This window comes from Chionomys nivalis, chromosome 17 (genome assembly GCF_950005125.1).
Source record: "Chionomys nivalis chromosome 17, mChiNiv1.1, whole genome shotgun sequence".
Taxonomy (NCBI): Eukaryota; Metazoa; Chordata; class Mammalia; order Rodentia; family Cricetidae; genus Chionomys; species Chionomys nivalis.
In genome coordinates, this window is record NC_080102.1 from 41,654,702 (window position 1) to 41,680,831 (window position 26,130).

Genomic DNA, 26,130 nt, shown 5'->3' on the forward strand with positions numbered 1-26,130 from the left:
GGCTAGGAGGCTTAGCAGATGTGGTTACACTGCAGTTGCTGAGCCTGAGGAGATGGCCCCCAGCCTGTCTAGGTGGTTTTATGCAGACTCTGTGATGGGAGGGACATCTCAGAGAAGGAGATGTAACCAGAGAGCTGAGACCTAGAGTCCTACCTAGCCATTCTTGAAGACGAGGAAGGACCTAGAGCCAAGGGACACAAGTGCTTCTAGAAGCTGGACAAGGTAGAGCACTTCATCTGGAGCCTCCCTAGGAGGTAGCCATGTTGTGCTGGTGAGTGACGGGTCCGCCGCCTCCCAGATGTCAGAGCAGATCTGACTTGCTGTAGACCACTAAGTGGTTTTAGCAGTCATGAGATACTCTTGGCTCTTCTTCCCTACTTGAGCCAGGGCGTTAAGAACCAGGTCTGAGGTGGGGGGCATGGCCTCCTGTCATCCAGCTTCCTGGTACATTAAGGAGGGCCCCTGGCAAATAAGAAACAAGCACTCATTTCCGTGTCCCCAGATGCCTCCGAGGAGTCCAGAGCAGGCTGGGATCTGGGAAAGATAGTGACCCCACACCTCCCTGCAGGAATCAGCCTCCTGGTAACAGTCCTCAGTGGAACCAGGGTAGCCATGGGTGAGTGTCCTGGAGCCTCAGGACTGGGCTGTCCTCCTCCGGTAGCAGTCTGCCTGAGACTGAGCTTCTGTCTCTCCCTGTGTTCACCGGGTGATACCGGCTCCAAGGCTAGAGCCTGGCCTACCTGCACTGAGAGCCTGGTTTTTTAGTGGAGGCTAGAGAGGGGTGGGGATCTGCACCTGAGGATGCCCTCCCCTGTCCACACCCGGAAATCCCTCTGTTCCTGTGGTTTCCTGGGGACTGAGCCTCTGCAGATGTCCTGACTGGGCTTGTCACTCTGGCCAGGAGGCTGTTACTGAGATAGGAAGGGTTTCGCTTCTGTGTTTCAGGGTGGCAAATCACATGGGGTCCTCTGGCCCTCTCTATCCTCCCTCTCTCCAAACTGACAAGGGCCCACAGAGCCTCGGAGAGCTGAGGAGCCGGTTCTAACCTGTGTACCCCTAAAAATAGGATTGGGAGGACTGTGAGCCATCGGTTCATCTCAATTCTGGTCCTGCTGAACAGAAGATGTGTCCCTTGACTTCATTAAGCCTCAGTGTTTTCTTCTCTAATTGTGGTCTGACTGTCCCCACCACTTGTTGGTGTTTAGAACATCAAAGTTGGATGTGGCCAAGGTATCCTGAGTACCCACCCTAAAAGGCCTTGTAGGCCCCCAGGAGGTGGACAGCTGTGTTCACTCAGTTCATTGTATGGAAGGGAACACCAAGGTCTGGAACCTAGAGCAGGATTCACCCCAGGCTTGTCCCTCGGGCTGTCCATCAGGCTGGAGTTAGTGAAGGGCCCAAGTGGGGTGGCTGAGCAGAGACTCAACCCGGACTGGCCTAGGAAATGGTCAGCTGGCTATGTTAGGGGTGTTGGGGGGATCTGTTGGCTCAGCCATGGAAGCCTAGGTTAATTCCTAGGTAGGTTCAGTTCAGGGTTTTCCTGACGTTCATGCAGGGCTGCTGAAGCAAGCCCATGAGCCAAACTCAATCCATCATCTGATGTATGAATAATAAAGTTTTATTGGTATACAGTCCCACATTCCCAACTTCACAGTTTTGAAGCAGATAGCTGACTAGCTGCGGGACCCTCTGGTCCTTTAGAGAAAAGTGTTTGCAGCTTCCTGCTTCAGAGAGTTATAATCATCAGGCTGGAGAGGGTCAGTTTCACTGTTGACAATAGAAAGGGCTTGGGGGTTGGGACCCCAGTGACTCTTGGGGGCTTCATCATGGGGCTGGAAGTCTTGGGATGTGGAGGCAAATTAGGAGGACATAAGAAAAGCAGAGAGAGAAGAGATGTAAAGGAACCCCAATATCTGTCGTGGCTGGGAAGATTAAAAGCATGCAGGAAGGAAGGGAAGGTCTACCCAGGCTGGACTTGAGGGCGTGCAAGATGCCTGGCAAGTTCCGGTGAGCCAGACCTGGAGTCTTAGCAGGGCATGGGCACACCAATGATTTCAGGAGGGGCTGAGGAGGACTGGATGGGACCGGAAAGGCAGGAGGGGGCAGGCCCAGAGGGAAGCGAGAGGCCCCATGCCTCTGGGTGACCATTCTTCTGTCTGCCCACAGCATCCATAACGGCGTGATCGCTGTCTTCCAGCGCAAGGGGCTGCCCGACCAGGAGCTCTTCATCCTCAACGAAGGTGTCCGGTGAGTGCAAGCCAGTCCTGCCTGGGAAACCCATCTGTGTAACTGGGGGTGGGGGAGGGAAGGCCCACACCCCACCCTCCTGGAGACACCCTTCTAGGACCAGCAGGGTGGAACTTAGTGGCTTGAGATAATGTTCACATTCCCTGCTGCCTGGTGCCTTCCAGAGGATATTTACTCTGTCGGAGAGGAAGGGCCCACCTGCTTAATGACCCAGTGCCATTCAGGAAACAGTCCAGCCGCGAACACCCCTCATTTCCTGCGACTAGCTGGGAAGCAAGCTGTGAGGGAGCTGAGGACAGAGGAGCGCTCGCTGCAGCGGCTTTGAGGGAGCTCGCAGCCGCCATAGAGTCCAGGGTAGCCATGCTGCCTCCCCACAGCCACGCAGCTGGCACAGTGAGGTGTTTCCACTCTGTGCTGTTAACCTCTAGCCCTGACCCAGAGCATCCTGTCCTTAGACTCAAAGTACATCTGCGACAGTTGGCAGCGAACCTTCCCCTCGGTCATGAAGGCAGGGTGTGAGGATAAACCCACAGGGGTCAACAACCCCACACCCACCTGAAAGGGCCCTTGTGTGGGTAAACTGAGGCCCGGACACGAAGGGGGCTGGCCAGAGTCAAATAGAGAACGGAGCAAGGTGCATCCCCAGGCCCTGTGCTTATTACTTACTTGTGGCACCCCAGTGTCCCTAGTGCATATGGCCAGCCCAGGGTCCCCATTTTCCTAAAGGTTTCTTATAACAAATCTAGCCAAATCTGCTGGTTGATCTGGTGTTGGCCCGTGAAGAGCTCTTGCCTGGCATGTGTGAGGCCCTGGTTCTGTCACCAGCACTACACACAGGGAAAGACTGTGCTGAATGCGGAGGGCAAAGAGGACATCTTTAAATCCATAGAGTAGGGGGGGCCCAGCACTCTTGGCCCTTTAGTTGTGGCTGCCATCTCCTCTCTAAGAGCCTCCAGCTCTAAGGGGTTACCCTGCTCCCTAGGATGGATTGGGAGGTAAGGTTCAGAGAAGACACCCTGTGTCCCAGCTCCTGATTAGAAAGTGGGTAAAAGTCAGGGTGATGGGAGATGCTGGGTTCATTGCAGAGCAAAATGCCAGAAATCCTTACATAATGACAGTAGACAAGCCTATTGCTGTGCTGGCTGTAGACTCCAGGGTCCACGGCTGTTCAGAACTATCCCTTTCCACTCTAGCTCTCCTCCGCAGTAAATCAGCTAGGTCAAGGGCATCCTCAGCTATATATCGGGTTTAATGCCATCCTGACGTATCTTGACCCTGCCTCAAATGAAAATTAACTGCAGCTGATTGTGCTTCCAATGCATAGCTGGTCATTGGCTTTGGTCCGGCAAGAGAGTCTATGGATGGAGCCATTAATGGCTATATACAAAAGTTACCCGCCACTATTGTAAGGGCTAGTCAGTGATGTGAGCAGGGGTCTGTCCGCTATACCTAGGAGGGACAGTCACAGTTGAAGTCTGCCATTTGCATCACACCTTTCTCCCTTTATATGTATATGTGCATGCACGCACATACGCATGCCCATTTATATAGAGCCTCATGTGTTTTGGTCACAGGACACCTCAGCATCCCCAGACACTTCCACCATGTGAGGTAATCACAGAGTATGCCTTCATAAGCCTAGATTGTTGATCCAGCTGCACACCTGTGGTGCAGAGTGTATAGCCTTCCCCGTGCTCCCAGGCACCAGCAGGTCACTGTCCTGAACACTCAGACACTGTGACACGGTACTGTGTGTGATGGAGAAAGTACAGGCACATTCAATGAATTTTCAGCCCCACGATGCTCCTGCACCGCCACCATGAGGGACCTGCCGCTTGTGCACTGGCTGTGTGAACTTTCATTCACATGTAATTCATATACCATACAATTCCCCATAAAATGCCCTGGTAAGTGTTGAGTGTGCCTGTGTGGTTGTATGATCGTCACCAAACTTTCAGTTCATTTTGCATCACCCCAAAAGAGTGACGCAACAACAGCCCGTTATTCACCCCACTCGACAAACATGTCCACTTCCTGTCCCTGTTGACTCCCTCTTCTGGACATTTTATATGAATGACATTTCATGACAGCCTGCGGCTGTTCCCTTGGTGCTTTTGAGGTCTGGCTGTGGTGGAGCCGGATTTGCACTGATTCTGCTCCATCTGATTACCTGTGTGGCCTGTGACTGACGGAGTGCTGGGTGCTGCTGCTGGGAGAATCCTTGTACAAAGGGTTTGAGAGTTTTCATTTAGGTCTGGGTTTTGTTTTGTTATCTATTTGTTCTTTTGAGACAAGGTCTCATTATGTATCAGTGACTGATCTGGAACTGTCCATTTAGCCCTAGCTAGCCTTGAACTCACGGAGATCCTCCTGTCTCTGGGTTCTGGATGTGGGCCGTCTGGCTATGTTTTGTTTTGTTATTGTTGTTTTGCTTCATGTTTTTGAGACTGGGTTTCTTTGCGTAGCCCTGGCTGTCCTGGAACTCTCTGTAGACCAGCCTGACTTCGAACTTGCAGAGATCTTTCTGCCTCTGCCTCCCGAGTGCTGCAATTAAAGGTGTGAGCAATCACCGCCCGCTTGGTTTCGGTTTTAAAGAGTGGATCTGGTGACTTCTATAACCTAGGCTGACATTGAACTTGAGATTCTCCTCCTTCAGCCTCATGACTGTCAGGATTGTAGGTATGTACCCAGATTCTATGTTCAAGATTCTACGAGAATGTGTGGTTTTGCTTCTCTTAGCATCTGTCTGGATCTTCTAGGTGCCAGGGTTTCAGTTTGGAGAAACTCCTGCTGCCTGCAGTGTGAGCTGCGAGGTTGGTCCCCGCCTCTCACTGCGTTTCTTTCTGGTTGAGATTCTCACAGCACTGTGGCTGCCACAGTGGCTCCTTGTGGCTTTGGTCGGCATTTCTAATGGCATCGGGCATCTTTTGTGTGCTTGCTGTCTGTTCATGCATCTTCTTTGGAGAAGCATTAGTTTGTATCCTTGGCCACATGTCTCTGAGCTGTCTTGACTGTGAGTTGGCCATTTTTTCAGTGTTTCTTGGTCTACCAGGTATATCCAGCCTGCAGCCTGTAAATGGAGGTTTCTCTCCTGCCCACCTGTTCCTGAATAGGCCTCACTAAGAGGCTTATATTAATTATAAAAGTTTGGCCAGTGGCTCAGGCTTATTACTAACTCTTACAACTTAAATTAGCCCATTTCTGTTAGTTTATATTTTGCCACAAGGTTTGTTGCTTATTACTTCACATCTTGCTTCCCTGGTGGTTGCTGGCATCTCCCTCAACTCTACCTTCTTCTCCTTGTATTCAGTTTGGCTTTCCTGTCTAGCTATATTCTGCTCTGCCATAGGCCAAAGCAACTTCTTTATTAAGCAGTGATAATAAACACATTTACAGCATACAGAGGGACATTCCACATTAGCAGCCCTCAGGCCTCACGCATCCCTGGATAGCTGTGAGTGCAGCTCAACACATTCATGACGAAACCCCCGTGGCACATTGTCAAGTGACTGGATGCCTCTGGTGAAGTCTAAGCCCTCATTGGGCACCACCTTCAGTCTTTCCTCCACATCCCATTTCCCTTCACCTTCATTGGCTTCCTTCAGAGCACAGAGGAGTTACTATTGAGGAAAGCTGATTACCTCTCCATCTTCCTTTTTGTTTCTGTAGCGATCCTCCTGTCTCTGCCTGCCCTGAGTGCTCTCATTACAACTGGCATCCATGTGCCTGACCGTTACATTTTTAATCCACAAGACTAGGGAGCAACTTTGAGTCCCGGGGCCTGACTCTGCCCACATTGTGTGACTTCTGAATTTCACTGTCTCGTTCTGATGGCTGGTCACCGTGAGTTTAAGACCAGCCTAGGTCCCGTAGTGAGCTGGAGGCCAGCCTGCGCTGCATAGCAAGACCCTCGTCTAAAACCAGCAGATGAACAAACCATACAGGGACGGCTCTGCAGTGTGGCTTGTTCAGAGCTTCCCACTTGGAGCACAGCCATTGTTTTTCAATGCTCCGAACAAGATTCGTACAATCGCCTGAGTCAGCACTTCGTGTAGGTTTGGACCAACTGGATTCTGAGTGTGTTCTGAACATGTCCAAGGTGGGTCCATCTATGCTGTTGTGTTCATTAAATGGAGTACATGCATTTATTTGCTTTTTGAGATGCAGGATCTCTTGTAGCCCAAGCTGGCCTACAACTCACTATATAGCCAAGGATGACTGTGATGTTCTGACATGCATGCCTCTGAACCCGGTTTTGTAGGTGTATTTTGGATGTGGGCATTTTCAGCTTCCTGTTCGTGTGTGGAAACAGCGCCCAGTCCACCTGGCTGTGCTTGCTTTGCTTCTGTTGGTCACTTCCTCTTTTTGTTAGGTTTTGTGCTTGTGTTTGAAGTTTCAGCCCTCCTGTGTTTCCAGTTCCTGTGCGGCTTGTCCTTATTTCTGTTGTTTGCTGTTCTGGGTATGGAGCCCAGGGCCTTGTACATGCAAGGCAAGTGCTCTACCCCTGAGCCAGCACCTGGTTTGTCTGTTTTTATAAAGCATCTTGTGCAGGTTGTTACTAGGAGACAAGGAGAGGATGGAGCCACGTGCTGGGTTGAGTGTGAGCGGAAGGACAGGTGATGGAGACCAATCACAGAGCAGCTTTGAAGGAAACACCATGCTCGGCCACCAGCCAGGATGGGGAGGAGCTTACGCTGTAGTCAGTCACTGTGGCAGCTGACAGAGTGCTAGGGGCGGGGGTTCAAGCCCAAGTAACCAGGATTTGTGTGTACCAGAGCCGTGTGATGAGAGCTGTCCGTAATTCAGGACAAGTTATATCTCCCAAGTAGCCAGAAAAGTTAGGATTTCTACTTGGTTTGGCTCAGCACGTGAGGACTCTGTGGATGTTGGGCTGTGTCCGTTTCCTTTCTGGTGCTGTGATTAAATACTGTGACCAAGAGCAGCTACCAGAAGGAAGAGTTTACTTGACTTGCACTCTAGAAGGATAAGAAGCCATCATGGTGGGGAAGCATCAAGGGGTGGGCCTGGAGGCCGGAGCAGGATGCTGAGAGCTCACATCTTCAAACCTAAGGGTAAGCAGAGAGTAAACAGGAAGTGGGTCCGGCCCCAGTGACTTAATTCCTCTGTCAAGGCTCCACCTCCAAAAGGTTCCACAGCCTCAAACAGTGGCACCATCTGGGGACCCTAGTGTTCAAGATCCTAGCCCATGGGAGGGGACAGTCTCATTTAAACCCTCACTGTAGCCATGCTTTCTCAGCATAGGGTCAGGGCGGAAATGACTCCACTAGTCGTGAGCAGCTCTGTTCACAAAATGGAGATTCCTTTGTTAATCTGGCATGAGTTGTGGACCCCAGGCCAGTAGTTGACTCTTTCTGAGCTACTCCTGCCTCAGCTGTATACGGTAGCCTCAGTTAGTGCCTGCCTGCCGCTCTATAAAGACTCAGTTCACTACTCAGAATAAAGGAGAAGCCACTTGGGAAAGGAGGGCTCTGTGCCCCCTGTGGTATTCGAGCAGGTAGAAAGTGGATGGAGTCTAGTGTAACAGGGTCAGGCCTGCAGGTGTCTGTTTGAGGAAGTAGAAGACGCCATGGTCCCTCTGGGACCCTCAGGCTTCTCTTCTGTAAGATGGACAGGGGAGATGCATAGTGAGCCAGCCATTCTGTGGGTCACAGAGGGCAAATGTTCTCTTGGGCCGCTTGCGTTGCTGTGCTGAGCAGGTTGGTCCCTGGCTGCCCGGATGTTGCCAGCCCTTACTAGCACCGCATGGCCTCAACTCATTCTCATCTCCCCTCCCCTACAGGCAGCTGCTGAAGACGGAGCTGGGGTCCTTCTTCACTGAGTACCTGCAGGTGTGTGGGCCTTGCCACGGAGGAAGGTTTGGTCTGTCTCTCGAAGGATGTCTTTATGTCATATGACCTGTGACAGCCCGAGCAGCTTGCCTCTCAGGGTGGGTGGGTTTTGACTGTGGCAGGAGGGGTCTCATGTCTCAACTGCTTATTGGTGGAGTCATGGGGGTCCTGTGGGCCAGACCACCCTGGAATAGCTGCAGGCCAGTGATGGCGCCTCTGCTCACTTTCAGAACCAGCTGCTCACAAAGGGCATGGTGATCCTTCGTGACAAGATACGCTTCTACGAGGGTGAGTCTGAGGGCTGAGGTAATCAGCCTGGCTGAGGCCCTTGTGGTTGACGTTCTGGAACAGTGGTGTGGCAGGTGCTGGGAGGGAGGGTGGCTCTCTGGTTAAGACGGCTGCAAAGGAAAGAAAAGAAAGGTGGTTTCTTGGGCAACAGGACTAAGAGGGGACATTGGAGAGAGTCTGTCCCCCACACTTGGGAGCCCAGGAAGACTACAACCCCAGGGAGAGGCCCTCTGCTTCGTCTCACTGTGCCCCTCAGCTTTTCGTCACCGTGACAAAGCCAGCGCTTTAGCAGGGTGTCCTGTCCTAGTTTTGTTTCTGTTGCTGTGGTGGAACACCCTGCACAAAAGCAACTTAGAGGAGGAAGGGTTTATTCAGCTTATAACTCCAGGGACTAGGCCCTCATAGCAGGGACATCACACAGTCACAGTCAAGATCAGAGAGAGATGAACACATTTGTGCTGCTGTCTGCCATGCTCAGCTCTCTTACGCAGTTTAGGATCCACTGCCTAGGAATTGGTGCCACCCACAGCAGGCTGGGTCTTCTCATATCATCTAGCAATCCGGGCAGTGCCACACAGACATACCCAGAAGCCAGCCTGATCTAGATAATTTATGATTGCATCTCTTGCTGTGTGATTGTAGGTTGTGTCAAGTTGACACAGCTAACCATCACAAAGGGACAGGGCTGATTTTGTCTCACAGAGGTTCAAGGACACGAGACCTCATCACGTTGAGCCCGGGATGAAGCTAATATCCTGATGGGGAGAGCATGTGGCTGAGCAAAGCTATTGTCCAGGAACAACTTCTGGCCAGGAAGAGACCAGAGGCAACGTGTAGCTTTCATAGGCCCTCCGACAGTGCATGTTATGTTTCTTGTTGCCATGGCAAAAGCAGCTTAAGGAAGGGGACTTTTCACTCACAGTTGGAGCCTGCAGCCCATCATGATGGATAAAGCATGGTGGCAGAAACAGGAGACAGGTCACATGGCACCCACATCCAAGAAGCAGAGAGATGAATGCTCAGCTCATGTTCTCTGTGTTGCTCGGTCCAGGACCCCAGCATCTACACCCAGGGCAGGTCTTCTCACCTCGGTTAACCCAGCCTGGAGACTCCCTCGCACCCAGAGCAGATAGATCTCCTGTTAAGAATCCTGTCACGTTGATGGCGTTAACCATCACACCTTCAACCCACTTCCTCCCACCAAGCCCCACCTCCTAAAGCACGTTCAGCTCTGATCCATCCTGTGATGGAGCCAGTGTCTTCGCGATCCAGTCACCTCCACAGCGCTGCTGGCTGTGGACCACACCATCAACACACAAGCTATTTCAGGGGCCACCTTATAGCCAGATCCTAACAGGAACCCCATCCATTGTTTGAGAGATCTCATGTTGAGTCTGTGAATATCCAAAGACCAGAGAACTAGATTATGGCAGGTCATTGTTCCCACACAGGGACATGAGAGACAGAAGGCAATTTGTTCATACCCACAATACAGGGAAAGCCGAGGCAGAATTCGAGCCTTGGTGTGATACCAGGCACCACTAGTCCTTTCTCAGGCTTCACAGTCCCAGCCAATTTCCCTGCCTGGCTCGGCCCACATCAGAGGACTTTGACTTCCTGGTCACAACACTTGAGGCTTCTGGCAACTGATAGTCTTGGGGTCCTGGGAGGGGCTTGGCACTATGGTGAGGCTAGTATCCAGAGGACTTGGCATATACAGATTCTCCTTTGCAAATTTCTGCTGTGTGCCCAGCCCTGTGAGCATGTGATAAGTACCTGTGTGTGCCAGGCCCTGGGCACATTTGGTGAGCACCTACTCTGTACTAGGTCCTGTACTGGCTTCAGGACACGAGCATTTTATAGGCACCACTTTCTGTATACTAGCACCTGTGCTTCTGTTCCATAAGTACCTGCTGTCCGTGGTGGTGCACGCCTTGAGGTAGAGTTCAAGGCCAACCTGTTCTACATAGTGAGTTACAGGCCAGCCAGGACTACCCAGAGACACCCTGTCTCAGAAACCAAACCAATCAAAAAACCCAGAAAAATAAAGAAGACAGAGGTTGGTGGGGGGGAGGAAGGAAAGAAGGAGAGAAAGAAAGAAAGAAAGAAAGAAGGAAGGAAGGAAGGAAGGAAGGAAGGAAGGAAGGAAGGAAGGAAGACAGAAAGACAGAAAGAAAGAAAAAAGCGATTAGCTGCTCGCTGACTGTGGTAAACATTAGTTGAGTTCCTCCCATGGGCCAAACACCAGATGTGTGCTCCGCTTGGTTATGTCCTGGTTGGTTTGCTTCTGCTGACTGGGTGGGCGCCCCAGCAGCCCTGGGAAGTAGCCACAAGCACTCAGTCCTGCTGGGGTCGCCCTCGACACATGGCAGCCCAGGAGCAGAGCAGAAGGATAACTACAGCCCACTCAAGCTGCTCGCTGCTCAGGGTTCCTCTTCCAAGTGCCGGACTGGGCCCTGGGCGAATGACTGGCAGTCCCCTTCGGAGTCCTGCCTCATTCCAAGGGACCCCCGTTCCCCAACATCTTCCTCTATGTGTCAGCTAAGGCAGGCTGAGGCAAGAATGAGAAAGCCTGAAAACTGGGTGTGGGCAGGAGGCCCAGGGCAGCCAAGGTCCAGGGGGCTTCCTGGAGGAGGCAGCAGCCAAGCCCTAAGACGGTGAATGTTTGGCACCTGAGGAAGAGACCTCCCACACCCTCCTGACCCGCCTGACTCAGCACATTCTTTGAGGTGCCTGTGCCTCCCACCAACGCAGCCCAGGGGAGCCAGGTCCTGGGAGAAGGGCAGCTTTGTGAGGCCCATGAAGCCTCATGACTGTGACTCAGGACTTCCCCGGGAAAGGGGAAAGGCTGCCCTGACGAGCACTGTCCACCTTGGCCCAGGGAAAGCTGCAAGCTCCAGGCGTCTGTGAATACATCTTGGGTGTCACATATTGCAGCCGTCCTGCCCTCAGGGCCCCTTTCTTAACTACTGTAGCAAAGAACCAACTGTGTTCAAGCCAGGGCTCCAGGGGAGTCTCCCTCAACCTGGAGATAGAAAAGATACAGGCCCTGCCCTGCAGGGACTTAGGAGGACTGAGACATAAACCAGATGCTGACAGGCCAGTGTGATGAATGTCAGGTGAAGGGAAACTCCGGGGCAGGAAGTGTGACTCCATCCTCGCAGCAGGGAGAGCTGTGTGGAGCTGTGGAGCAGCTCCTGATAACGGCCTCCAAGTGTGGTCGGCTCAGGAGTTTATCTGTCCCTTACAGCCACACTGCTGCCCCGTGGGTCAGCCATCCCAGCCCCTCTCCACCTCAGGAAATTCATCCCCTGTTCCCTGAAGCCAGCTGTGCCCTCAGCCTATAGCTGCTGGAGGGGACACATGGAGGTGGTAGCCTCCAGAGGGCAGTCCAAAGCCTGGGCATCTGCCCCCTTCTCTGCAGCCTCCTGTGAGGCCTCCGTCGTCATCTAGTTTAGGTGGTTCCAGGAAGCCAGATGGAACGGGAGTGCTTTCTGCACGGGAATAGCCAAACACCTCACAGAAGGTTTCCAGCTCGACACCCAAGAGGCCACAGAGGTCCAGGGCTGCTGAGACCGGGGTCTGTGTCTTCTCACCCAGAAGCCATCCTCAGCTCAGCTGATGTGTCTGACACCCAGCAGCCTCTCCTCTCTCCCTGGCTGCCTGCCTGCTTGTGCCCCTGCCTCTGCTGTACAACGTTAGCCCCCACCTCCATTATTTCCCTGTGGTCATTGCCATCCCTGAAGCCTGTGAATTAGCGCTGTATCCGCCTACCTCTCTCCTGTTCTTACCACCCTGTGGCCACATAAAGGGGAGACTGACTGCCCAGTGAAAGCCTTCATGGATCCTCAGCCTGGCCCTTCCCCAAAGCTCTCTGCTCCATCTCTGACTGGGGCCTAGGCAGGGTACACACATTGGCTGGCTGTGTCATGCCAGCAGCAAACACAGGGTACCTTGTCGTCGATCCCTAGGGACTTACCCTGTACCTTACATAGAGAGTGCCGCTAGGTCTGGTTGGAAGAACTTTCCAGGGCTCCTCTACAGCCACAGAGCAAGGCATCAGCCTTTGTGTCTGACTTTAGTCTCTGCTGACCCCACTCCTCAGCACACAGCCCAGTCCGCAGTCCCAGGCAAGAGCCTAGCCAGGGACCAGGCTATCCTTCCGGGTCCCTGACAGCACATGGCTCCAGCTGGGGCCTGGATTCTGTGTCTTACAACATCTGCTTTCTGTGGGGTGTCCGCCCTGTGGGCTGTAGGACGACCTTCACTTGGTGGCACACTGCCCTGGCCGGCGCCCAGGGCCACCCCACAGCCAGCCAGGACTGAACAGTCTTTCTTCCTGTCTGATGGCAGGAACTGAAGAGACTTTGTGTTCAGGCAGGGCTCCGAGGGGCTGTGAGCATCCGCCTGCCCCGGGCATTCCTGCAGCCTCCTGGCCCATGGAGCCAGGTGTGGGCCACCCGGGACCGCCGGTAGGCAGCCCTGAGCGGCCACACACAGAGGCCAGCCTGCTCCTGAGGCCAGCTCTCTGTGTCCCCATGTCTTCACTCTGTATGAACTTGGGGCTTTCCATGAGGAAAAGTTCCACGAGTACTGGAAAGCTGGGCAAAGACTTTCACAGGCCTCCTTCATAGAAACCTGGAGACAGGCAGGCTGGTCAGCAGGCAAGGACCCCGTCCCCCCCAGACCCACATGGCAGCAGAGGCCTATGGGACACATGCTGGACCTGTTCATTCATAGTCCCAGTGACCATTTGTCTCAGCCTTTTATCCTGGTGACCACAGTTAGTTGCCCCATTCCCCAATGGCGGGCGGTGCCACTCTGCCAGAGGCCAGCTGAGTCCCTGCAACTTATCCAGTGAGAAAAAGGTAGGGTAGGGGGAGGGTGTCACATGCTCAACACGTATCCATCTGAGAAGCCAGCTCAGACGCCAGATAACTCCAAGGAGCCCTCCCTGCCAGTCCTCAGCCCCCTCTCCCACAAGTAGGCCTGGGCCCTAGAGAGGGAGCCAAAGATTGCACCCCTGGTCACTGGCCCTGGAAGCTCTACCCTTTACCCACTGTCTCCCCATGGCTGTTCTGTATCCTGCTTCTCTGCCACATAGTAGGGGGTATCCAGAGCCACTCGGGGCTTGACTGTCCCCAGTGCCCAAGATTGGGCCTGTACCAGTTAGGGGTTCTCCAAGTGGATGGGTGGGGAAGAGGGAAACTGATGAAGGGTTTGTGCCAACGCCTGTGCAGGCACACTCAGGACAGGAATGAGTGCCAACCTTCACCGTCCCCTGGGCTGAGCACCTTCATGGGTTAGTCTCATTGTGTCCCATCTGCTCTAGATTGTAGGCGTTGGCCTGTACCCACTTCACAGGGGCTCAGGGCGACAGAGCTGTCCTATGCTGGGGGCTAGTGAGGCCTCTGCAGGGCCTCAGAGACTTCCCACTCCTGCTTAGCTTCTTGTCCTGGATGGGTCCGCGTGTGTTCAGGACATGCTGTAATGGCTCCTCTCATCCACAGGACAGAAACTGCTAGACTCGCTGGCGGAGACCTGGGATTTCTTCTTCAGTGACGTGCTGCCCACGCTGCAGGCCATCTTCTACCCTGTACAGGTATATGGCTGGGTGCATGGGCGTTAGGGGAGTCCCAGTTGTCCAGGACACACTGCGGGTACCTGGGATAGCTCCAAGAAGAAGGACTCCAGGCCTGATGCTCCTCTCCTCTGCACTAACCCGGGATGTCCCTTACAGCCCAGCGGAGCCTGGCCTGGAGAGGGGAAGCCTAGTGGCAGAGCTGGGCCCTGCATCTTACATCTTTGTGGCAGGGTTCGTGTGGGAGATAGAATGGGGGAAGGGCTGGGTGTCTCTAGGGTCTCTTCCCTCATCCCACCCCTGGCCTGGGAAATAGGATAAAACTGCATGGTAAAAACGGGGCTACCATGCCTCTGCCTGTGTCCACAGGGCAAGGAGCCGTCGGTGCGCCAGCTTGCCCTGCTGCATTTCCGGAACACCATCACCCTCAGTGTGAAGCTGGAGGACGCACTGGCCCGCTCCCACGCACGCGTCCCCCCTGCCATCGCACAGATGCTGCTGGTACTGCAGGTGGGACGAGGGTTTGGGGACCCAGGACCCCAAGATTGGGAGATGATAGAGACCAACTGGGTAGGAAGTGGGCAAGTAAGGCCTTCGGGCCAGGATGTGGACCAGACCAGAATTACTTACTCAAGGCAGCAGCTGGTTTTTGTATGTTCAGTTACCGGGGCTGGACAAGGGCATGTGCGCGTGTGTACATGCACACACACACTAACACACACACACTGGTTTCCGGAGCCGGCCATATAGATGGACAGACAGACAGACAGGCACACTCACACACACTGGTTTCAGATACTTGGTACAGATGAACTTCATCAACAACACTAGCTCTGGAGATGGGACAGGGGCAGCTAGCTGGAGTAAAGGGACGTGCCCCAGGACAGAGAAGGGTCGGGCCACCAGCAGCTCATGTGCCCTACATCTGACATATCCCCTTACAGTTGGCCAGCTCACCTTACTGAGTTCTCACAACGTGCAATCCTTACAGGACCTTAGAGGTACCACCACCTGCCCCGTTTTACTGACGGAAACATTTTACTGTTCACGGGTGTGCGGCCTCACTTGGATGCTCATAGGCATCAAAAAAAGCCTTGTAATGAGTCCCCCATATGTGTGGAAATCCTTTTAAAGTTAGGGTTTGTGGGGTGGGGCCTAGAGCAAGGAACAGGCTGCAGTTTTCAGGGTCTGCAGGGTCCAGGGCCTGCTCTGGGTTGGGGGCTGTGGTCACCTTGGAATGAAGCCAAGTGCAAGCCTTTGGGTGGGATTTTCATAGACTGGATCCAGCTCAGCAGGGTGGCTGAGAGATGGAAGTTAGTTCAGGTCTCTCTGGTGCTGTGGCCAAGGAGGCAACCAATGCTCAGGGTAGTGCTGCCACCTGCTGGCTACTGTGCCTCCTGCAGCTTTCCCGCTATGGTCTGCATCCCAGCATAGCCTCTCTGCCACAGAGGCTTCCATTGTCCCACCTGCCGCCTCTCCCCAGACTGAGTGACCTTACCCTAAGGTTGCTGTGAACTTGTCTGCTGACTTCACGTTCATCCCCAGGTGAATCTGGCCCTCACTGTTTCAAGTCTTGAGTTGTTTGGAGGTCACAGTTGCTGGTCAGTGTGTATTGAGGGCCTACTCTGTGTCCCCTGCCTCACAACCCAGGATCACAACTTCTGCTGGGAGTCTGAGTGGTAGGGTGCCAGTCACACTAGCAACCGTGTGTGGGTCAGATTTATACCATAGGCAGGGGGAGATGTGACTTCATAAAATTTCAAAAGTGTGTGGGCAGGGCGTGGTGGTGCACACCTGCCATCCCAACCCTCAGGAGTCAGAAGCAAGAGAATCTCATAATCAAGGCAGCTAAGACACATCATGAGACCTTATCTCAAAAAGATCATGGGCTGGGGTCCTGCCTGTGTCCGCCCCCTCCCCAGCCCCCAGGTGTGAGCAGTGAGAGCAGGACCTCCTGTGGTGAACTTGATGCTCCTGGCTAAGGCCAGCTGTCTCAGAGGACCACCCAGGGCCCCCAGGACACCAGTGCCCGTAACTTTGGTGTAAATCACCTTATGCAACTATAGGGCACCCAGCCATGGAGGAGACTGCAGCAGCATCTTCCTGTCTGGGGTCCCTCCTGGGGAAAATGGGGCAGAGACAAGCTGCTGCTGGGCCAGGGGGTGACCTCCATTCTCTTGCAGGGGGTACATGAGTCCCGGGGTGTAACCGAAGACTACCTGCGTCTGGAGACACTGATCCAGAAGGTGGTGTCGCCATACCTGGGCACCTATGGCCTCTACTCCAGCGAAGGGCCCTGCACCCATTCCTGCATCCTCGGTGGGTACTGCTTGGGGCAATGGTGTGGGCAAAACCAGAATCCCGCAGGGGCCCAGCTACAGTTACCAGCCAATCTGTCCCATGCACCTGCCTAGCTCTGCCCTGTGCAGACCTTGACCCCCAGTGGAGAGGGGATGTTAGAGGGTAGCAGGCAGTCCCCAGAACAGTGTGGCTCTCCCGCAAAGACCCACCATGCAGAGAGCCTCTTGCATTCCCTAGATGTCACAACTGTCCTGGCTTAGGGAGGGATGAGGTAAAAGCAGGCCCTATATATAGAGCCTGGTGGGTCCCTCAGAAGCCAGCTTTGCCATCCCTTGTTCATTCAGCAGTGTCATTTGGGCTCCTGCTGCGTACCAGCTGAGACCAAGCCACACCCTCCTCCACAGTTCTGGTCTAGCAGGGAAATGTGTTAGTGAGTCCCCGAGATGACCACTGGCCTGCAGGAGGAGATGCAAACTAGATCATAGGAACAGACCAGATGGGTTCACTTGGAAGGCTCCCCTTCATCCGGGCCGCTACCTAGGGTGTAAAGTCTTAATACTTGGGTGTGCCTCCGCTCAGGCAAGTTAGAACGAGAGCTTTGCACCTTCAAGGACCATCAGGATACCTGGTGGTCAAAAAGGCAACCCCTCCTGATCCAGAGAGGCTCCCTGACAACTTGCTGTACTCAGGAGTGCCACCTCATGGTCACTATGGGGCATTGCAGGGTCCTGCATGGAAGCCTTTCTCCTACATGGTCAGTCTGTGTCTGCACAGCCAGGGAGGCCTGTAAAAAACTGCTTTGTAGCACTGTCCACCCTGCAGCTCCTCCACGCAGGTTTGTCCCCTGGGTGCCAGCCTGTGAGATAGGAGCCCAGTCTAACCTAGGAAAGCACTGGTACCTAAGATCCGTAGGCTTCTGTGGGTGAGGACGATGAGACATGACTGTATGACTGACGTGGGGTCATTCACAGGTCACTGGCAGCTTGGAGATTTGAACCTGGGCAGCTGAGGTCCCACTGCCTGTTCAGGTCAAGGCTGGGAATGTTAAAGTTCTTTCCAGCCTTGGCAGGAGGCTTGTATCCTGGGCTAGTGAGGCTGATCCAGAACTAGCGGCCACTGAGCCTTTTACTGGGTGGGTTAGACACTTGACCCGAAGCCTCTACCCAAAGGTGGGACTTGGGACATATAGGGATCATGTGGGTCAGCAGCCGCCATCCTGGTGTGTGACTGTGTCTGTTCCTGCAGAGAAACGGCTCCTGCGCCGCTCCCGCTCTGGGGACGTCCTCGCCAAGAACCCAGTGGTGCGCTCCAAAAGCTACAACACGCCCCTGCTCAATCCCGTGGCTGAGCACGAAGCAGAAGGCACAGCGGCTGGTGGTACAAGCATCCGCAGGCACTCCGTCTCTGAGATGACATCTTGTCCTGAGCCCCAGGGCTTTGTGGACACACCTGGCCAGGGCCCTTCGGGGACCTTCAGGTCCTCTCCAACGCCCCACTCGGGGCCTTGCCCCAGCAGACTGTACCCCCCTGCCCGTTCCCCTGAGCAGGACCCAGCCCACGGCTCCCCACCCACCTCCAGCCCTGAGACACTGGTGGACCAGATCCTGGAGTCCGTGGACTCAGACTCCGAAGGAATATTCATTGACTTTGGGCGGGGTAGTCGCTCCAGTGTGTCTGACTTTGGTGCAACCGGAAGCCGGCCGAGTGTTGTGTGATGGCCTGAGGTTAGTTCATGTTTTTACTGACCCTTGTGTATTTGCGCGTCTGTGGGTGTGTGTGAGAGAGAGACTTGTTTGTTACTCTTTCCTAATCTCACTAGCCCCCTTGTCACTGCCTTGGTCACTGTATGCTCACCCCAGGTCTGATTGGGATGTCCAGTTGGCACCACCCAGATGCACACTGAACCACCTCGAGGATGGGGCCACCATGTGCCCTTCTGCCTGCCCCACCCTTGGTGCCCACACCTACCCAGAAAAATGTGAAACCAGTGGGTTCTGCCTGTGCCAGCCCAGCTTGGCCCCACAGTGACGGGGCTCCAGCCACAGCCAGACCTGCCTCCCTCCGCCCTGGGTGGCCACAGGAAGGTGTGAAATAAAGTTACAACTCCAGGCTCCTGTCTTCCCCCTGGTGTCCTTCTGGGACCCCCACCTCATTGACCGCTCCCTCCTGCCAGGGGCACATTCCCAAATTGAGGGCATGGCCACTTGCCCATTGTCCACTCCTCCTCTTGCTTTCAGGTCCAGTGTCGCTATGTCTTCTTGATGGAAGGACCTAGAAAGCATATAAAGAAGGCCTGACACCTTAGTAGATGCTATAAGACAGGCCCTACTGTGGGTCCCTGGTTCCAGCCCCAGACATTGGCTGGGAGGAACCCACTGCAGCCAGGGAGGGAAGGGGGTTGCTGAAGACCCTGGTGGTACGGGCAGCCCAGCCTTCCCAGCTGCTCTAGGGGTGGTTCTTTGCCTCCAGAGAGGTTTGCTCAGAGTCTGAGGGTAGTTAGGACCTCCCTGGTCCTCAAATGAGCTGGTTCTACCACCTGGTAAATGGATGTAAGTGTTCTTGAGTGCTGGCAGGGTGGCTGCAGGCTTGTACGGCCCAGCAGCTTACCCCAACGTGCCATCCCTGGAGTAGGCCTCTGTTGTGTTGAGATCCTCCTTAGAAGGCCAGCGGGAATATGGTCCTCTTTGATCACATGCTGACCCTTGCCCCAGACACTCAGGCCTTGATGGTCCACTGGGAATGACAAGCGAATAGCAGCTCCAGGGGCAGGGTGACCAGATCTGGCCAGGACACAGGATAAGAAGCAGCTATCTCATTCTTGGGCTGCAAGGCCTTGTGGGTCCAGGGGATCTGCTGGAGATGTTAGGATGAAGGCTCCCCTGCCCCCCAGGGTGGGAGACACAGCCTGTTCCAGCGAGGGGTGGCCTGCTTGAGTTTCTGTGCCTGTGGTGAGGGCACACACTGGACTCACAGGCGGTCTCAGTGTCACTACTGCTGGGATGAGACAGGCACAGAAGCAGCTTGGGGAGGAGAGGGGTTGTTTGGTTTACAACCCAGACCCACAGTCCATTACAGGAAGCCAAGGCATGAACTTGGAGTCGAGAGCCGATGCAGAGGCCATGGAGGATTCCTGCTCACTTTTTGTGACTTGTTCAGCCTCTTTTCTTTTTTCTTTTTCTTTTCTTTCTTTTCTTTCTTTCTTCTTTTTTTTTTTTTTTTATTTTGAGACAGGGTCTCTCTATATAGCCCTGGCTATCCCAGAACTATGTAGACCAGGCTGGCCTCCAACTCACAGAGATCCACCTGCCTCTACCTCCTGGGTGCTAGGCTAGGATTAGAGGCATGGGCAACCATTTCCTCTTTGCTTATAGAACCCAGGACCACCAGCCTAGGGGTGGCCCCCCTCCCACAGTGGGCTGCTTCCCACCTCAAAGAATCTGGAGAGAATGCTCAGTTCCCTGGCTGGAAGCTCTCTGCATTGCTTCAGGCTCTCAGGGAAATGAGTTAGGCCCATGACCTGGCTAAGCTAAGCCACCCTGTCTCCCTCAACACCAGCAAAGTTTAATCCTCAACACCCACTTTGAAGGATAGAAGTGGAATTATGGGCAGAGGGCTTCCACTGGGGGGGGGGCAGGGACAGGGGTTCTATTGTAAGCAGAGCAATGATAATCAGGTGTATTAGGATTCTCTAGAGGACAGAACCAACAGACTATATATAAAAAGTAGGCTCTAATGTCAGTGAAGGGATGGGCTCGCCAGCAGGAGTGAGAGCAAGCAGCCCAAAGAGAGCGAACCTTCTTCCATATCGTTATATAGGCTGCTACCAGTCAGTGTAGCCCAGATTGAAGGTGGTGGGTCTTCCCACCTCAAAGATCCATACTAAAAGTGAGTCAAATAATTTAATTAAGAAGCCGGGCGGTGGTGGCGCACACCTTTAATCCCAGCACTTGGGAGGCAGAGGCAGGCGGGTCTCTTCTGAGTTCGAGACCAGCCTGGTCTACAAAGCTAGTTCCAGGACAGGCTCCAAAATCACAGAGAAACCCTGTCTCGAAAAACCAAAAAAAATAAAAATAATAATAATAATAATAATTTAATTAAGAAAAAAAAATCCCTCACTGGTGGTCCAACTTCATGTGTTAGTTAACTCCAGATGTAATCAACTTGACAACAGACCAGGTGTGCAAAGATTGGCACACAAGGATGCACCGTACACGAATTTATGGCTAGGATGCCCCACCCACTCCCTGGGAGATCCCTGAGCCAGGAGCCCGAGTTCCTGGCTGAAATGTCATGGTTTCATGGTTTGTGGCTCCCCACTCCAGGAAGCTCTATTGCTCTTTCTCCGAGCTCCCAGATCTGTCCTAAGGCCAGCCCCGTGTCCTACTGCTGGTTAGTTACTGCTGGATCAGCGTGGGGCTCCAGGGACGTCCCAGTGGAGGCCTCTCAGTGTCCTAGGTTGGTTTTCCATTGGTTCCCTGGGCCCACCTGAAGATATGCATGTGTGTTTCTGCCCGCCATGGGCTGGGAAACAGATGTTTGTCACAAATGACAAGCCCTACCAATTGATCAACACACAGGGAAAGCGTGAAGAAGGGCTGTGCACTGCTGACTGTCACGGGGTGGGACACCAGGCCCTGCCTGTTGACCGTCCTCTCCGAGCCTCAATTTACTCTCCTGAGGGGAGGTGTGGGGGTAGGGAGCGCACAGCAAACAGCTCTTGGGGATTTTTATTTTTTTTTAATGTTGAGTGGGCTATGATGGCATTTGCCTTTAATGCCAGTACTTGGAGGCCAAGGCAGATGGATCTCTGAGTTCAAGGCCAGCCTGGTCTATATAGCCAGTTCTAAGTCAGCTAGAGTTACATGACAAAATAATGTTCCAAAACAATAATAAGATGACATTGAAAGCATGTTTCAACTGGAGTGACTCCTGGTAACTGACACTGCTCGGTGAGGCTTCCACTCCCATCTGAGGCTCTTGCCTTGTTCTGTGCTAACTCCCGAAGGCTTCTGGGACAATAAACAGCACTGCACCTCTCTATGGAGAGGATGCTGTCTTGGCCTTTAAAAGCTTGGCATGTTGGAATGTGTGTCCATCTTTCTTTTTTAAAAACCTTTTCACTGATATTTTTTGTGAATTTCATATCATGCACCCCAATCCCACTCATCTCCCCATCCTTTCATATCTACCCTCCACCCTTGCAACCCCCATAAAAGAAAACAAAAATAAATAAAAATAATAAATAAAGATAAAAATCTTGCAGTTCTTTTGCCCCAGTAGTTTTGTTTGCAAATGTCCATTGTGTTGAGTCATTGGACGGGTTCGAGGCCTCTGTCTGCTACACTGTCAATACCATCCTCACGGGGACTCCTCTCAGAAGTCCTGTTGTTGCCTGTGTCATGGAGATCCTGCAGCTTTGGTTCTTCAGGCACTCCAGCAGATCTTAGATGGGGCGGATGAGATGTCAGCGAGCCCTGGGAACTCAATCAGGGTAGGTTTCACCCTCTGCAAGTCAAGCCCTCGGCTCTGTTCCCATCACTGGGGTTTACTCATGCAAAGACACCACTGCTTCAGGCTGAAGGTATGGGTCAGTGGGCAGAGTGCTGGCTTAATAGGCACAAGGCCCTGGGTTCAATTGCATGGTGACAAGTGATCCTTAGCTACACAGTGAGTCTGGAGCCAGCCTGGGCTACATGGAACCCTGTCTTTTATGTTCTGCTGTTTTGAGACAAGGTCTCACTGTGTAGCCCTGGCTGGCCTGGAACTCACTATGTAGACCAGGCTGGCTTCTAACTAAGAGATCCCTTGCCTTTGCCCCTTGAGTTCTGAGATTAAAGGTGTGTGCCACCATCCCCCACTGGACCTCTGTCTTTAAAAGACCCACCACTCTTCCATCAAGTTATCAGACACCAGGGTTTTATCGCCTTTATCTGCTGTTTGGAGACAAAGGCAAACCAGGTCATGAGTCTCAAGGAGGCTTAGGGGAAATTGAGGGGCTTTATGGTCTCACTTGGGAGCTCCTTACTGTTAATATGAGAATCCTGCTTCCCACCTGGCCCCTCCCTCACACCCACAGGACCTAGGACCTAGCAGGTCAGAGGGCTTGGTACCTGGCTTTGGCTGCTTCCTCTGTCCCCACCCTGTCCCAAGTCCAGTCACCTGTGACTTCTGCACTCAGCCCTCAGCAGCCTGGCACAGATGGCACACACAGAGGGATTAGGGCACAGTGCTGCTTTGTCCCCAGTTCTGCCATGTCCCTTCTGTGCCCTTGGGATAAAAGCCACTCTGGTGACTTGGTGAAGGTCATTCCATTCACAGAGAGGTGCGCTGGCCTTCCCCCCAGCTCCTTCACAAAATGTGCTCACAAAGCACAGGATTGAACAGTCTCCACCTGTCCTCAAGTCTCGGAACTCCCAAGCTCCCCTGCACCCGTGCCACAGCACAGGGAGGGAGGTGTTGGAGAAGGTGGGAGTGGGACTGGGTCCCTCCCTCTCCTTCCATTACTCTCAAAACCTTTGAAACTTCTTTCACGGATCTACCTGGGGCATTAGCACCTGCTTCTTGAAGCTCCGGGGCTCTTCCCACCCATTCTGCTGGAAGCCTCGCTGTCCCCTTCTCCACAAGGACATTGAGACCTTGGCTGAAGTCTCAGCACCCTTCACGTCTCCACTCCCATGTTCATAAACACACATACAAATACATAACCCTACACCTACACATGCCTGCTTGTATACTTATCCACTCACAGTACATGTTCACACTTGTCTGTACACACAACCCAGGAAGAGGGGGCCTTCCGGTCCTCGCCTGGAGAGCTAGGCAAAACTGTACAGAGGGTCTCTGACTCTTCACCTCACCCCCATTTTCCCAGGACACCCCATCATTTCTGGGCACCACTATCGGAGGCCACAAAAGGAACAAAGACTGGGGCACCTGATCAACTGGTATATTTTTGTTTTGGTTTGGTTTGATTTTTTTGAGACAGCGTTTCTCTGTAGCTTTAGAGCCTTTCCTGGTACTGGAGACCAGGCTGGCCTTGAACCCACAGAGATCCATCTGTCTCTCCCTCCCCAAGTGAGTGCTGGGATTAATTAAAGGCATGTGCCACCACTATGGCTCTTTTTTTCTTTTGGTTTTTCAAGACAGTTTCTCTGTGTAACCCTGGCTGTCCAGGAACTCCCTCTGTAGACCAGGCTGACCTCGAACTCAGACAGATCCACCTGCCTCTGCCTCCCAAGCACTGGGATTAAAGTGATGAGCTACCACCGCCTGGCGTCATTCTTTCTCTCCCTATGGACCAGAATCTGCGAGCACTGAGGGGGCTGGGATGGAGTGTGGCAGGGCGTGTTTCTTAGCTCTGGCCAAGTGGTGCGGAAGAAGGGGTAGAGAGAGAAGGGGAGGGGGAGCTGGTGTCATGAGCCTCACCCTCACAGTGGCATGGCCTGCAAGTTAGTGGTTAGTGTGGACCTTTCTGAAGGACAGCATTTGTTTGGGGGTGGGAGGGAGAGAGACAGAGACAGAATGAGAGAGACAGGAAGAGACCCCACAAGATAGAGTTGCACACAGCAGCAGGAGCCCCTCCCAGATCTCTGTAACCCAGGTAGACTGTCACACACAATGACGCCAGCTGACACTGACTATATTTAGCACTGCTGAGCTATACCCTGGATTCACAGTGTTTCCCAGATTGAACGCGTACTCCTGCTTCAGCCTCCAAAGAGCTGTGACAATGTGTGTATATGCTACCATCCTCTGCTCTGAACTGTATGCTTTAAAATGGTTACAAGCTTAACACCCCCCCCACACACACACACACACATACACAGGTCTCACTTAGCTCAGGCTGCCCCTGAGCTTCTGTAACTGGGGTCACAGGCATGTGCCACCACACTTAGCTTGTAGTGATAAATTTTAATTATATGCATTCTATCAGATTGCATTTGTTTATGGACAGAGTCTCAATATATCTATATCTGTATCTATCTATCTATCTATCTATCTATCTATCTATCTATCTATCTATGGTCTCAAACTCACTATGGAGAGTAGGTACTGGCCTCCAGCTCACAAAGAGCCACCTGCTTCCCACATGTTGAGGCTAAAGGCTTGGACCACTATGCCGGACCTAATATTGGTTTGAATGAGAATGTCCCCATAGGCTCACATATTTCAATGCTTGGTCCTCAGTTGGCAGAATGGTTTGGGAAGAATTAGGAGGTGTGGCCTTGTTGAAGGAGGTGTGTCACTGGAGGTTTTGAGATTTCAAAGTCTACACCAGGCCTAGTCTCAGTCTCTGCCTATTGCCTACAGAGCAGGATATAAGCTCTCAGCTACTGCTCCGGGACCATGCCTGACCGCCTTCCTCCAAGCTCTCCACCATGGTATTTATGTATTAACCCTCTGAATCTGTAAGCCAGCCTCCAATTTAATGCTTCCTTCTATAAGTCGCCTTGGTCATGGTGTTTCTTTACAGCAGTAGAACAGTAACTAAGCTGTGTAGCCTTTAAATAAATGTGGCATATGTGTGTGCTGAAATATTACTCAGCCTGAAAAGAATTGAATTCAAGGGCCTGGAGAAATGGCTCAGAAAGTAATTAAGAGCACTTGCTGGTCTGATTGAGGACTTGTGTTCAGTTCTCAGCACCCACATGGTGTCTCATAACCATCTACAATTCTAGTTCCAGTGGATCTGATGCCCTCTCCTGACTGCCACAGGTACCAGGCATACTCGTGATGCAGGCAAAACTCTCACACATGTAAAATAAATAAATTTATGAGAATAAAACAAAGAAAGGGAACTCATGCAATACTAAGACTTGGGTTGACCTTGAAGACATGTAAAGGAGGGAGATAAAGAGATAGACTCAAAAAAATATTAGTCTCCTATGGGATATGGAATGTGACCCTTGCACGTCTGGGTGCTAAAGACTAAGAGAAGGGATACCCATTCCAGCAGGAGAACTTGGTCTCTGCGCTCCAAGAGGTCCCACTGGTCAATTGGTGATGTCTTTTTAAAAAAAATATTTATTTATTTATTTATTTATTTATTATGTATACAATATTCTGTCTGTGTGTAAGCCTACAGGCCAGAAGAGGACACCAGACCCCATTACAGATGGTTGTGAGCCACCATGTGGTTGCTGGGGTTTGAACTCAGGACCTCTAGGAAGAGAGGCAATACTCTTAACCTCTGAGCCATCTCTCCAGACCAATTGGTGATGTCTTAAGGGCGTAGAAAGGAGTAGGGTCCTGGGTAGAGAAGCCTACACAGAAACTCAGACACATACCTTGACAATGAGCCTCAAAAAGCCACAGAGCATCTCCCAGTGACCTCTGTGTTCGCTTTCTGAGTGCATCCACATCTTGCAGACTCCTTGTGTCTAGCATGGTAATGGGTCCGACTCCACCCAGAGAGCTCTCAGGGCTTAGATTGGGGAGTCTCCTGGAGCAGCATCGAGTCATTGGGTGGAAACCCACGTGTGCTGTCTCTCCCTCGCTTTTCAGACCAGCAGCACTCCAGGTAGGATGCAGATGTGTGGCCTGCATGAGGTGTGCACGAAACTAGGGGAAGACACTAAGCCTGGGGGCTGGGGATGGGAGATGGGATGCTATCATTTTAGCATATGGTATCACTCAGTGTGACCTGAGTACACATGTCTCCTTCCAGGAGTCCTGAGGCTTATGGGGTCTCTCCTGCTGAAGAGAAGGCTGATGGGGGATACTACATTCCATTTGTGTATCCCTCACTCCCCTTCTGGAGACAGCCAGTACCACTAGCATGAGTCCGAGATGGCGGGTGTGAGCTATCAGGCAGACGGAACAACTTCAGTTTCTTCATTTGAAGCAGGGGTCTTTGCAGATAAT

At 52.7% G+C, this 26,130-nt stretch overlaps 1 protein-coding gene across 4 annotated transcripts in view; it reads left to right on the plus strand.

The window, feature by feature from the left end:
- The window catches only part of Prr5 (proline rich 5), a 43,250-nt gene extending 21,800 nt beyond the window's left edge, over positions 1–21,450 (plus strand). For 2 of the 4 annotated variants that reach the window (XM_057792095.1, XM_057792093.1), the window contains 7 exons: positions 2,167–2,247; positions 8,048–8,096; positions 8,327–8,384; positions 13,895–13,986; positions 14,335–14,475; positions 16,149–16,284; positions 17,512–21,450. In XM_057792095.1, the coding sequence (XP_057648078.1) occupies positions 2,167–2,247; positions 8,048–8,096; positions 8,327–8,384; positions 13,895–13,986; positions 14,335–14,475; positions 16,149–16,284; positions 17,512–17,981 (1,027 nt within the window). In that variant the 3' untranslated portion in view covers positions 17,982–21,450. Of the gene's footprint in view, positions 1–2,166; positions 2,248–4,877; positions 4,927–8,047; positions 8,097–8,326; positions 8,385–13,894; positions 13,987–14,334; positions 14,476–16,148; positions 16,285–17,511 lie in introns of those variants that run through there. The other 2 variants (XM_057792094.1, XM_057792096.1) reach the window with 2 other exon arrangements.
- The last annotated feature ends 4,680 nt before the right edge of the window (positions 21,451–26,130 follow it).